Source organism: Panthera onca, chromosome F1 (assembly GCF_046562875.1).
Source record: "Panthera onca isolate mPanOnc1 chromosome F1, mPanOnc1 haplotype 2, whole genome shotgun sequence".
Taxonomy (NCBI): domain Eukaryota; kingdom Metazoa; phylum Chordata; class Mammalia; order Carnivora; family Felidae; genus Panthera; species Panthera onca.
In genome coordinates this window covers 70,535,666-70,550,526 of record NC_138355.1, presented here as the reverse complement: position 1 = coordinate 70,550,526, position 14,861 = coordinate 70,535,666, and the positions used below count along the sequence as shown (strand labels likewise).

The following is a 14,861-nucleotide window of genomic DNA, read 5'->3' as shown; positions in this document are numbered from 1 at the left end:
ATGCGGGGCTCGAACTCATGGAGTGTGAGATTGTGACCTGAGCTGAAGTCGGACGCTTAACTGACTGAGCCACCCCTGTGTCCCCTCCCCCTTTTTTTTTTTTAAAGTTTATACATTTTGAGAGAGAGCTTGTGTGCATAAGCAGCGAAGGGGCAGAGAGAGGGGGAAAAGAGAGGGGGGAAAAGAGAGAGGGGAAGAGCGTGGGAGGGAGAGGAGAGGCAGAGACAGAGGGGGACACAGAATCCGAAGCAGGCTCTGCACTGTCAGCGCAGAGCCCAACGTGGGGCTTGAACCCATGAACTGTGAGATCACGACCCGAGCCAAAACGAAGAGTCGGACGTCTAACCGACTGAGCCACCTGGGTGCCCCCAAGGTCTGCTATTTAAGTCCATTTTGTACAGAAGGCCTATATTCTCTCCAGATCCCGAGATCTGGCAGAAGTCTGAACGGCTGGCAGTGACAACCAACAGGAGCGCCAGGAGGAATTCTGAAGTGTTTTCTGAGCTCAGCAAGAAAAAGTGTGGTAATATACTGAACAAGGACCCAGAGGTAACAGCTGTGTAGTAAGTAGCAGATTCTTATCGAGAGTATTTTATTGTAAAAAACAATGTCAATTCAGAAATTATCTCTTATGAAGTGATTACTATGTGTTAGGTACTCTCCTTAGTATTTTACATACATTATTTTATTTAATATTCATATTAACTTCTATTTTACAATACAGAATCTGAAGCCTTGGGATGTGTCAGCTTGCCCAAGGTCAGACAGACAGTAATTGGTGGAGGCAGACTCTGAATTGTGGCCTGACTCCAGAAGCCAAATGTGAAACACCACATGTCTTCACATTTTTTGCTCCCACATGCCCCAGAAGAATTTTGAAAAACTACGAATCCCAGATTTTTTTTTCAGATTTCATTTTTAAGTAATCGAGCCCTTGATATGGGGCTTGAACTCATGACCCCCTGAGATCAAGTGTCACAGCTCCACCGCCTGAGCCAGCTGGCACCCCTCCCCTAACACGTTAAAAAAAAGTTTCTTTTAGTTTTTATTTATTTATTTAAAGAGAGAGAGAGAGAGAGAGAGAGAGCACGCACACACAAGCGGGGGAGGGGCAGAGGGAAGAGAAAGAGAGAGAATCCCAAGCAGGCTCCAAACTGTCAGCACGGAGCCCCATGTGGGGCTCGAACTCATGAACCGTGAGATCACAACCTGAGCCAAAATCAAGAGTCAGATGCTTAACCAACTGAACCACCCAGGTGCCCCTATAGCATGTAACTCTTGATCTCAGGGTGTTAAGTTCAAGCTCCACGTTGCACACAGAGCTTACTTAAAAAATTATAAACAATGGGGCGCCTGGGTGGCTCAGTCGATTAAGCATCCGACTTCGGCTCAGGTCATGATCTCATGGTCTGTGGGTTAGAGTCCCGAGTCAGGCTCTGCGCTGACAGCTCCCCCTCTCTCTCTCTGCCCCTTCTCTGCTTGTGCTCTGTCCAACCCCCGCCCCTCGAAAAAAAAATTATATATATATAAGATTAAGAAAAACCCTATTAAAATGAGAATGATGGGGACTGAATTTAAAAAATCAAGATTTTGGGACACCAGGCTGGGTCAGTGGAGCATGCAACTCCTGATCTCGGGGGCTGTGAGTGTGAGCCCCACGTTGGGATGTGGAGATCAATTAAAAAAATAAAAATAAAAAACCGTCTTATTGTTCGTTTTCTTGGAGAACTCTGACTGATGCAACCAACACCATTTCAGAACCCTTCAGTCATCTCAAAACGATACTCTGTACCCATTAGCAGTCCCTCCCCACGCCTCCACCCCGGACCCTATGGAACAGTCATCTACCCCGTGTTTCTAGGTGTCTGCCTACTCCGGGCATTTCCTATAAACGGTCATAAAGCACATGACCCTCGCGACTGCCTTCTTTCCTACAGCACGGCGTTCGCGCGGCTCCCCGGTCTGGTCACCGCCGAGTAACCCCCCGCGGGATGGGCGGGCCACGTCTTGTGAACCCACTTACCCACTGACGCGAAACGTGGGTTGCGGCTGCCTTGCGGCTGTCAGGAATACTGCCGCCGGGAACACCTGTGTCTGCGTCTTGTGTGGACGTTTCTTCCCTTTCTCTTGCGTCTATAGGTAGCCGCAGAATTGCTGGTCACGTGGTAACTCCACGGTTAACTTTTTGAGGAGCTGCCAAAATGTCTTCCCAAGAGGGCGGTACCAACAATTGCGAGCAACACCGCGTGAGGGTTCCAGTTTCTTTGCAAACACATCGATCCTTTAATTAAAGCCCTCCTACTGGTGAGAGGTGCTTTCTAATTACGGTTTTCACTTCCGTTTCCCTAATGACTAATGATATTGGGAGCATCTTTTCATGTGCTTATTGGCCATGAGCACATCCCTTCTGGAGAAGTACCTACTCAAATAATTTACGCATTTAAAAAGCTGTGTTGTTTGTTTCTTTAGTATTGAGTCGCAACAGTTCCCTGCACGTATAGGTTTTTGGATACAAGTCTCTTAATTGATAAGATTTCCAAAGATTTCTTCCGTCCTGTGCATTGTTTTTTCAGTTTCTTGATCGTGGTTTTCAAAGTTTTAAATATTGACTAAGTTCACTTTGTCTGTTTGTTGTCATCGCCCAGGATTTTGGTGTTATAGCTAAGAAATTATTGCCTAATCCAAGGTCACGAAGATTTAAGCCCTATGTTTTCTTCAAGAGTTTTATGGTTTTAGCAGTTATATTGTAGTTGATGATCCATTTTGGATTAACTTTTTAAATGGTATGAGGCGAGAATCCAACTATCCAGTTACCATAGAACCATCTATTGAAAACATCATGCCTGGGGCGCCCGGGTGTCTTAGTTAAGTGTCTAACTCTTGACTTCAGCTCAGGTCCAGATGTCAAGGTCGTGAGATTGAGGCCTGTATGCTCTGTGCTGGGCATGGAGCCTGCTTGGGATTCTCTTTCTCCCTCTCGGCTTGTGTGCATGTGCTCTTTATCAAAGGAAGGAAGGAAGTAAAAAGGGGAAAAGAGAAAGAAGGAAGGAAAGAAAGAAAGAGAGAGAGAGAGAGAGAGAAAGAAAGAAAGAAAGAAAGAAAGAAAGAAAGAAAGAAAGAAAGAAAGAAGATCGTGCTTTCCCCATTGAACTGTCATGGCATTCTTGCAAGAAATCAATCAACTACAGGGGCGCCTGGGTGGTCAGTTGGTTAAGCGTCTGACTTCAGCTCAGGTCATGATCTCAAGGTTCGTGAGTTCGAGCCCCTTGCTGAGCTCTGTGCTGACAGCTCAGAGCCTGGAGCCTGCTTTGGATTCTGGGTCTCCCTCTCTCTCTGCCCCTCCGCCACTTGTGCTCTGTCTCTTTCTCAAAAATAAATAAATGTTAAAAAAAATACAAAAAAAACCCAACTGAATATAAATTTAAGGGTATAACATACATTTTGGTAAATATTTATCGTGAAAAGTAAAATTTTATTTGAAATGTACTTCTGTAATGAGATAAACAATCCTGATTTCCTTAAACATTTAAAAAATGTATTTATTTATTTTAATGTTTATTTATTTTTGAGACAGAGAGTGTGAGCAGGGGAGGGACAGATACAGAGGGCGACACAGAATCCAAAGCAAGCTCCAGGCTCCGAGCTGTCAGCACAGAGCTCAACGCAGGGCTCGAACCCACAAACCGTGAGATCATGACCTGAGCCACAGTCAGATGCTTACTCGACTGAGCCACCCAGGCACCCCATCCTTAAACATTTGAAAATGAACGTTATTTTCCATTTATTCCTTCTGACTCTATCAGTGGTAAGATGCACTATTATTTTATTATATAACTACTTTATTCACATAATACAGCAAAGGCAGAGATGAACCCAGGTGTGGCGAACTCAAGTCCTGCTCTTTGTTTACATGACACTGGAAATGACCCGTTCAGAACAAGTGACTGACCCACCACCCTATCCTAACCATACAAATACTATATGAACGACAAAATGGCAGTGTCGGGGAAAAAAAATCTGTCATCCGACAGCCTGATTTCAAACTCTGTTTCACAGGAAAAAAGACCTACTCCACTTGGGAAGGTTCCTCCATTATTTACTCACTTTGCAGACCACTGGGTACAGATTAGTCTCAGACACCGAAGTAGGGACGCGGAGACAAAACTTTATTTCAAGAAAAGGACTTCCATTCTGGACCTCTTAACCACGTTATGTGCCAGAAATGTGAGAGAAATATTGGCCTATTATTCTTCCCATTTTCCTTGGAGTGGACCAACATACCTTCATCCCCTTGAATCATTAGAGCTTCATTCTAAGATTTAAGCTAGATCCCAGCCAGGACAAAACCAGTAAGACTGAAATGGTCATGTTTTCCTTTATTTATTTTTTTTTAGGGGAGTTGGGGGACAGAGAGAATTCCAAGCAGGTTCCACACTCCGTGCAGAGTTCGATGCTGGTCTCGATCCCACGACCCTGGGATCATGACCCGAGCCAAAGGGTCAGATGCTCAATGGTCTGAGCCACCCAGGTGCCCAGAGTCATGTTTTCCTTTAATGGGACTTTTAAATTACTTCTTCCTTTCTAAGCCTATTGATCATTACCAGATTCTAGGAAACAGCTAAATCTGCTGAGAATCTGTTTCCACTGCGATGCCGTAAGTAGTGAAAACAAAATGCTCTTTCAGAAGGACTTCGGCATGAATCCCAGAGAATGTGGAACTTCTTACCTTCATTAAGGTAACAGAATTAAACCTTGGAACTTTATGTTGCAGTTAAACCATTCTCCAGCCACCCAGCACAGAATAATTAAAGCACACTAATCTTCATTGCACAATTTATCTATGCTTGCTGCTTTAAATACACTGCTAGTGCTGAGCTCTTGGAGGAGAAACAGGGGATTCGGTCATCACAGCACAGAGAAGAGCCCCACAGTCATGAGGAGCAAGAGTCTCAGTTGAAAGAGAAGGCTGTAACACACAGGGCCAACATGCACTACGTGAGTAAACTGCTCCTGTCACCTACATTCAAGAAGTTGTCCTTGGGAATGCAAGTTGGTGCAGCCACTCTGGAAAACAGCATGGAGGTTCCTCAAAAAACTAAAACTAGAACTACCCTACGACCCAGCAACTGCACTGCCAGGCATTTCTCCACGGGATACAGGTGGGCTGTTTCGAAGGGACACGTGCACCCCCACGTTTACAGCAGCACTGTCGACAACAGCCAAAGGATGGAAAGAGCCCAAATGTCCATTGATGGATGAATGGATAAAGGAGATGTGGTACGTATATTCAACGGAGTATCACTCGGCAATCAAAAAGAATGAAATCTTGCCATTTGCAACTACGTGGATGGAACTGGAGGGTATTATGCTAAGTGAAATTAGTCAGAGAAAGACAAAAATCATAGGACTTCACTCATATGAGGACTTTAAGAGGCAAAACAGAATAACATAAGGGAAGGGAAACAAAAATAATATAAAAACAGGGAGGGGGACAAAACAGAAGAGACTCATAAATATGGAGAACAAACTGAGGGTTATGGGAGGGGTGGTGGGAGGGGGGATGGGCTAGATGGGGAAGGGGCACTAAGGAATCTACTCCTGAAATCACTGTTGCACTATATGCTAACTAATTTGGATGTAAATTTTAAAAAATAAAAAATAAAATTAAAAAGATAAATTAAAAAAAAAAAGTTGTCCTCATTTCTCCTCCTTTTCTTTCATTTGTACAAGTATTTGCTGAACTTCTGTTATGTACTAGGCACTAGGAAATCAAAGGAGAAGAAGAGAGACAAATGATCCTGTACCTGGAGCTTATAACCTAATGAGGGAGACATAACAAATGAGTAAACAACTAGGGTAATCATGGGTTACAGAAAGAAATGCTGTGATACAAGATAAAGGGAGGGACCATTTTTGGTGGGACAATCAAGAAAACAATTCTAAAGAAAATGACATTTAGGTAGACTTTGACATTAGGCTCATCCTCAAGGGACGCGAAGAAACCAGCCACAGGAAGAGTCCAGGGAAGAGCTGTTTGGGCAGTGGGAACAAGAAGAAAATGATGCTCTGTTCCAGGAGCTGAGAGAAGACAGCGGGGAAGGGACAGAAGGGAGAGGCAGAGACTGGGAGGGTAGTCAGGGACCAGGTCATCCTTAACAGTTATAAAATCTTGTCTTTCTTTACTATGCAGACCGTGAACTGGAGGGAACATGAATGGAAACAGACACACGTGTCAGGCGGCTGCCGCACGAGCACGAGCCTGAGACCGGCGTGGGACACACCTGGGGGTGGTGCGGGGTACTGCAAGGGCGGCGGTCACGGGACGTGGGGGGACGGACGGGATGCGGCAGAGACAGAATGGGAGGAATCCAGGAGGACAGCTAGGTAAATGCTGCTCAACAGTAGGAGCCTAGCAGGCATGCTTGCCCCAATGCTGAACAAAACCTTGACATTGCCCCCTGCCCCCAAAAGGAATGGAAAGATAAATCTTGCTCAATTTTCAAGCAGATAAATGATCAGGAAAAATAGTGGGCTCTCTTCCTTTTGGTGACTCCATACCATAAATCATGTCTTTCTGAACACGGAAAACACGTGACAGTGAAGTGATGAATAGCTGATTTTTCCTAGGTGACACGCTCAGGGAATCCAAAGCTACGGACATAGTGTTTTTTTGTTACTGAAACCTGAGTGAGAAATATTTAGGTCATTTTGACTCCTAGACAGCAAGGAATTTGCAGAATCCTTCAGACTGAGTATAAACTAAATGGTAAAGAAAGAGCTCGACTTCATGGAAGACGCAGAAATGACAGTAACACCAACATCTCATCCAAACTCAAGAAACACCCTCTCCTTTGTTTCCGGCCATGTGTCGTGCACACCGCGTACTCACCGACATGAATGGGGGCTGGGAATAACCCGTACTCGTGCTCTCCAGGGCTGTATTCCAGCTTCTCCTTCTTTAATTGGATCAGCCGGCTCTTTGGGCTGTGATTAGAAAAGAACAAAAAATAATCAGAGGCAACGAAATCTCCTGTGGTCAAACACAGAAAACAAATCACTCTATCAAGAGTATTTGCTTTAACAGTGGCTTAAATTTCAAAGGCATATTTTTGGGGGGAGGGATACCAAGTGCTTTCATGTACTTTTAGAATCTATGCTTTTGGGGCGCCTGGGTGGCTCAGTTGGTTGAGCTTCTGACTTTGGCTCATCATGATCCCACGGTTCAGGTGTTTGAGCCCTGCATCGGGCTCTGTGCTGACAGCTCAGAGCCTGCTTTGGATCCTCCCTCTCCCTCTTTCTCTGCCTCTCCCCCTGCTCGTGCTCTCTCTAGCTCTCAAAAATAAACATAAAGGGAAAAAAAAGTATCTACATGTTTGGAATTGTCTTTTAGGAATTATACATAAAAAAACAGCTATGTTAGCATTTTCCAGCAGTTTTGCAGAAAGAACCTAAATTTTAGACCCGATCATAATAATTACCTTATATGTAGTCAGTGATTTATCATATGCATGTATGTATACATGCATTATTATTTTTATTTTTTTAAGTAAGCTCTATGTTCAACGGGGGGATTGAACTCATAACCCCGAGATCAAGAGTTGCATGCTCCCCCCACTGAGCTGCCAGGCGCCCCTCATGATTTACAGTTTAAAAAGTAACTTTCACGTGTTGTCATTTATGTCAATCCCATGAAGCAGGTAAGAAGAAATGTTAGTTCTAGTTTACAGATTCGAAAACAGATGCTCTATGAGGTCAAGTGACTTGCCTTAATTTTGGTAGCTGCTAGGGAGACTTCCGATAAAAACCTCAGTTTCTTGTCCGACTCCTACTGAGTGACTATTCTTTTTATTTTATTCTGCAATGTCTCCATAGACTTACCTCTTCCACTCATCTTACTGGTCTACGTTTCTTTCTGATGTTTGGTATGAAATCAGTCTTAAGAGATTTCCCAAATACATAAAAGGAAGGGGGAAAAAAAAGAAAGAAAAAAAGAAATGAAGAAAAAGAGAGAAAAAAAAGTTTCAGGAGAACCTCATATGGTCTACTCTGATTTTATTTTGCCTTCAAGTTCCAGCAAATAAGGCAAGGCTGATGTATTTCTTTTCTCTATGAATTATACTGCTTTTTAAAAAACAAGTCTATACTGTGTAACAAATAGGTACACTAACACACATTCTGCAGATGGGAAAATTGAGGCCCCCAAAGGCAAGTTACTTGTAGAATCTGAACACTGGTTCTTTCAACGGGATCATTCATTTATTTGTTCAACAACGACTGAGCACTCATTAAGTCCAAGTCCTGCTCTAAGTGCTAAAAGACGCTGGTGAATAGGACGGTTTACACTGTTCTCAGGTAGACAGACAATAGGAAGTAAGAAAAACTAAGAAAACAGGAAAAATTCAGAAAATAATGAATGCTAGGCCAATAATTAAAATATGAAGAACGGGGAGCAACCGAGAAGTGACATTAAGTTCAGACGTGACTCTCATTAGGTCTCGCCACGAGGGGATCTGGGAGGCAGAGGAAATAGCCAGCAGAAGGTCAAAGCTGGAACGAGATGGGAGAACGAGAGCAAACAGGAGGCTAAGGGCCCAGGTGAGGCCAGAAATGGCACGAGGCCGTGCCATGTGTTTAAAGCAGTGGTGAGGGGTCTGGGAAACAGCTTCAAGGAAGAAAAGGCATGAATCGAGGTTGTTCTGCTTAGATCTAAAAACTACTTTTTTCATTTCAAAACCTTACCCAAAATAGTAACTGTGAACAGAGATATGAATTTTTTATTACAACTAAAGACCGGATGTCTCCACCGTGCACCAAAGTCCAACAGGATGAGAAAAGACCCGTGTCCAGAACCAGGTACCGTGTGTGAGAGAAAACCTCATCTATGCTTTATTCGATTCAAGGTTTACGCAAGCAAACGAAAGAGAGAGCAGTAAAGACCCCACCTAATCACGATAGGAATGGAAGCCAGACCACCACCCTGCTTCCCCGAGGGTCGGCAGGCAGGTGGCAGTCGGTGGGCGGGGAAGAGACTGCTGGGCACCCGAGGAGAGCGAGCACACGAAACCTCAGAACAGTCCAGGTTCCGGTCCTCAGTAGGCCAAACGACACACATGCCCCCTTGAATGCACCCCCGCTTCAACTAGGGACCGTTTTTCTAACAAGAAAAATCCCACCCTCGATTCTGTGACGTGGACACCTAGGATCTGGGGCACGTTGTGAACATGACAATCATGCGAGAACTCGTTTTCCTAGATCTTGGCCGAGTCTGATTTTGTTCCTAATTTTAGGCATGGCCACTATTTTCCTGTTGGTGACTACGACACGGGACTCTTTCAGTTTCCAACACTCTGTTCCACGTGAGCTGTGCGGAGTGGTCGACTGAGAAAGAATCCGGCTGTCTTTGTCAGTCTGTCTCGGAGAGTCTGAACACTCCTAGCATTTTCCATGGTATTCGTTTGCGTGACACTATTAGTTCAGATCACTCAGGAGAAAAATATGTAGGAATCAAAGTAGCCACTTCAGATACACAACTGCTGAACACTAAGTTTATGTGACAGGGGTTCACTTTTGACCCCTGGCTGAAGCTGTAAAACGAGACGACTATTTCTACGTGTATGCGTGTAAATGAAAAAAACCCTTTTGCTTTTCTTATCAAAAAGAAAGTGATTTGCCTTTCATAATGCTCTCTTTATAAATGCAACTCATTCAGTGTTTGAGGCCAGCTTTCTCTCTCTTTGGTAGTTTATTAGTTTTAATAATTAATCACTAGAATCCAACAGACATATCAAACAGGCAAATCCACCATCAAATGGGAGAAAAAGTATACAAATATTTAAGACAAAGTAGAAAACGTGAGGGTTCCTAATAATGCTTGCTGATGGGTACTACGTTTCTCTCGAACGTTGTCTATAACCATTTCTTGACTTCAGGCATTTATCACCTTATTTTCAAATCTTATCACCTCTTGTCTTGGCCCCAAACCCAAAACAATAAAACTACCAAGGTGCCTTCTTCGTTAACGTTGCCCGGACAGTCGCCCCAAGGGCTTGCTTGCTCCAGCACCTTAGGAAAGAGAGGATAAGGGGACTTCGGGCAGACTCCAGATTTCAATGAACACGTCAGCATTCTAAAATCTGTCCTGTTCGGCAAACAAGTAACATGAAGAGAACCCGAGAGCCAAAAAGAAGTTCAAGTTCCCTAGGTTAACTAAAGGGAAGTCGTATTTTATTAATGTGAATTATGTTTTAGCTCTTATGAATTTTTACTTTGGGAGAAAAGACTATTACTAATGTTCTTATATGGGGCTGAAGAAACTGGCAAAATTTTATCCTTTTATCGAGCTTTTTTTTTTCCTTTTTCTTCTAGATTTGAAGACCTTTGTCATTTGGTGACAATCATGACAGGTTTTGTTGGCTATGTTAGAAGAGTCTAGAGAATTGTCCGTGATATGTTTTCATTCTCTGAGTAACTTCTGATTAAATCCGTGTGAGTGATTATTCTGAGGACTTCACTTCCATTCTTCATAGGACTGCTGGTACGTTTAATAGGTTAACTAAACCTTATCATCTAAAGGGGGTTCCTGATTTTTCCATAAAATTGGCTACAAGCCACATCTACAAGCATACACGGAAACAGCTAAAAGAAGCATCAAAAAGGCCTCAGCGGACAATGCAGCAGTCATTTCTGACTAATGATACTACTGGGAACAGACTTAGGACTACAGAGTCCCCTGTACGGCTGAATGCATCGCCTCCAACACATAACCCGGTAGGACTGTAAAAAGGGGCAGGATTCGAGTTTCCAGCACATTTTCACCTGGGAAACAAATCAGTCTATGAAAGTAGACTACCTACCTCAAGACCCGCTTTGAATATGAATTAGTCAGCTAGGACCGAAGACACTGGTGTAAGTGTAGTAGGCGCTGTGTCTGTAACGAGTGACCAACGAAGACCTGGTCTCTCTATGGCCCTCACGTTAGTCAACAGACTACACTGGTGCAAACTGGAAGGAAATACTCTTTAACTGGTGTACTGTCCCAAATGCCTTAAGTGTATAAGTACCGAGCGCTAACTGCCTTAAGTTTACAAAAAAATATCCTCTGAAGGTTAATATAGGTTATAAGCATACAGAAAAACTATTATAGTTTTTGTAAATACATAAACTGGCCTACCTAGAAAATTACTCGGAATATTATTATTTATTGTTATTTATTTTTACATAGAACACTACTTCTGACACTTCTGGTCACCAAGTATGTGGTTTAACCCCACGCCAAGCAGCTCTCTGTGACACCAGCTGGCGTGTCTTACAATTTAACTCAATTCTGACCCTACCAACCTGGAGACAGTGTCAGATCCCACAGGTGAAGGGCTCGGTCCCGCCAGACTGCCCCCACCTCCACTTCAGATGCCAATCACAAGAAGGAGGCACCCAGGTTACTCACAACTTCTGTCCAATTTGGCTACAAACTAAGCGTTCCCACGATCCTCTCCTTAGGTTTGATACATTTTCTACAGCGGCTGGCAGAACCCAGGCAAACACACTGACCAGTTTATTAAGGGACTGTAACAAGCAGAGAAACAATTCTTAACCAGCTTTCTGTGCACCCACCCCGCCAGCAGGGCACCCCTCCTAGGCAGCAGACAGAAATGCCCTGTCTCTCCATGAAACGGGACTATTAGCTTATCTTCACAGGTGTGGCCTCAAGGGGTAGGCTCTAATTAAACGTACTTAGGTAGATTTAACAGACATATACAGAACGTTCAATCCAAAAGCCACAGAATACACATTCTTCTCAAGCACTCTTGGAACATTCTCCAAGACAGATCAAATGTTAGGCACAAAACAAATCTTAATAAATTTAAGAAGACTGGGGCACTTGGGTGGCTCAGTCGGTTAAGCAGCCGACTTCAGCTCAGGTCACGATCTTGCAGTTCACGAGTTCCAGCCCTGTGTCGGGCTCCATGCTGACAGCTCAGAGCCTGGAGTCTGCTTCAGATCTCTCTCAGCCCATTCCCTGCTAACACTCTGTCTCTGTCTCTCTCTCAAAAATAAATTAAAAAAAAAAAAAAAAAAAAAAAAACCAGTAAAAAAAATTTTTTTTTTAAATAAAATAAAGAAGACTGAAATTATATCAAGCATATTTTGTAACAATGATATTAAAACAGAAATCAACTACAAGATAAAAACTGGAAAACTCGCAAATATGTGGAGATTAGAAAACATGCTACTGAACAGCCAATGAACCAGTGAAGAAGTCAAAAGAAAAATAAAAAAAACTATCTTGAGCCAAATGAAAATGGAAACACAACATACCAAAACTTACGGAATGCAGCAAAAGCAGCTCTAGGAGGGAAGTTCATAGTGATAACTGCCTACATCAAGAAATAAGAAAGATCTTTGGGGAGCGTGGATGGCAGAGTCAGTTAACTGACCGACTCTTGATTTTGGCTCAGGTCATGATCTCATCATTCAGGGGTTCAAGCTCCATGCTGGGCTCTGTGCAGACAGTGTAGAGCCTGCTTGGGATTCTCTCCCTCTCTCTCAAAATAAATAAATAAACTTAAAAAAAAAAAAAGTAAGAAAGATCTCAAAGAGACAACAAAACTTCACACCTCAAGGAACGAGAAAAAGAATAAGGCTTCCAAGATCAGGAACGAGACAAAAAAGCTCACACTCTTCTGTTTTATTCAACATGCTAATGGAAGTCCTAACCAAAACAACCAGGTAAGAAAAAAAAGTAGAAGGCATTCAAATTGGTAAGGAAGAAGTTAAACTCTCAATATTTGCAGATGACATAATACTATACATAGAAAATCGTAAAGTTTCCACCAAAAAGTCTGTGTGACTCGGTTGGTTAAATATCTAACTCTTGATCTCAGCTCAGGTCTTGATCTTAGGGTCGTGAGTTCAAGCCCCACGTTGGAGTCTGTGCTGGGCATGAAGCCAACTAAAAAAAAAAAAAAAAAAAAAAGAACAAAGCTGGAAGTATCACAGTACTAGATTTCAAGACATACTACAAAGCTGCAGAAAACAAAACAGTATGGCACCAGCACACAGACACATAGCTCAACAGAACAGAATAGAGAACCACACCAGGACACTACAAGAAAAGAAAACTGCAGGCCAATATTCCTGTTGAACGTAGATGCAAATATCCTCAACAAAACATTAGCAAAACAAATATAAACGTATATTAAAAGGAACATACACCATGATCAAGTGGGATTTATTCCAGGGATAAATATGATCCAACTTCTGCAAAACCAATCAATGTGATATTCCACGAAAACTAAAATAAAGGACACAAATCATATGATCATCTCAACAAGATGCAGAAAAAGCATTTAGCAAAACCCAACATCCATTCATGATAAGACACTTTCAACAAGGTGGGCATCAAGGAACATACCTCAACATAATAAAGGCCATCATCGTACTTAATGGTGAAAGACGGAAAGCTTTTCCCTGAGATCAGGAAAAAGACAAGGATGGCCACTCTCAGCACTTTAATTCAACATGGTACTGAGAGTTCTAGCCAGAGCAATTGGGCAAGAAATAAAAGGTGTCTAAATTAGAAAGGAGGAAGTAAAAGTGTCTCTATTTGCAAATGACATAATCTTCTATACAGAAAACCCTAAATACTCCATAAAAAAATCATTAGACCTGATAAACAAATTTAGGAGAGTTGTAGGATACAAAATAAAAATATAACAATCAGTTGCAATTCTATACAGTTAACAATGAACTATCAAAATGAGAAATTAAGAAAACAATCCCATTTGCAATAGCAGCAGAAAGAATATGTAGGTATAAATTTAACCAAAATGGTGAAAGACCTGTACATTAAAAAAATAGAATTCATTAAAAAAAAAATTTTTTTTAATGTTTATTTATTTTTGGGACAGAGAGAGACAGAGCATGAACAGGGGAGGGGCAGAGAGAGAGGGAGACACAGAATCGGAAGCAGGCTCCAGGCTCTGAGCCATCAGCCCAGAGCCCAACGCGGGGCTCGAACTCACGGACCGCGAGATCGTGACCTGAGCTGAAGTCGGACGCTTAACCGACTGAGCCACCCAGGTGCCCTTAGAATTCATTTTTAAAAGAAACTGAAGACGGCACAATTAACTGAAAGATAATCCATGCTAAAGGACTGTAAGAATACTGTTAAAATGTCCATGCTACCCAAAGCAATCTACGGGTTCAACGCAATGTGTTATCTAAATTCCAATGGCCTTTCCAGAGAAATAGAACAAATGCTCCCAAATTTGTGTGGAATTACAAAAGATCCCAAACAGCCAAAGCAACCAAGAAAGAACAAAAGAGCTGGAGGCACCACACTTCCTGATTTCAAGCTATACCACAAAGCGAGGGTCATCAAAATAGTGTGGTACTGGCATCACACACACACACACACACACGAATGGAACAGAACAGAGAGCCCAGAGCACATATGGTCAATTAACTTATGACAAAGGAGCCAAGAATATACCAATGGGGCAAGGGAGGTCTCTTCAATAAATCAAGTTGAGGCAAGTGGACAGCAGTGTGCAAAAGAATGAAAATGGACTCCTACTATACACCGTATGCAAAAACCAACTCAAAATGGATCACAGACTTGAAAGGTAAGACCTGAAACTATGAAGCTCCTAGAAGAAAACACAGGGGATGAGTTCTTTGACATCAATGTGGGTAATGATTTGTTGGGCTTGACACTAGAAACAAAGGTGACAAAAGCAAAAATAAAAAGGTGGGATTTACTTCAAATTAAGAAACTTTCTTGCAACAAAGGAAACCACCAACACAGTGAAAAGGCAAACTACAGAATGAGAGAAAACAATTGTAAACCATATGAGGTTAAT

General features: G+C 42.5%; 1 protein-coding gene across 8 annotated transcripts in view; it reads right to left on the bottom strand.

Moving 5' to 3' along the window:
• Positions 1–14,861, bottom strand: part of ASH1L (ASH1 like histone lysine methyltransferase) — a 191,092-nt gene that overhangs the window by 52,900 nt on the left and 123,331 nt on the right. For all 8 annotated transcript variants that reach the window (XM_081791976.1, XM_081791978.1, XM_081791979.1 and 5 more), the window contains one exon: positions 6,890–6,984. In XM_081791976.1, the coding sequence (XP_081648102.1) occupies positions 6,890–6,984 (95 nt within the window). The remainder of the gene's footprint in view (positions 1–6,889; positions 6,985–14,861) is intronic.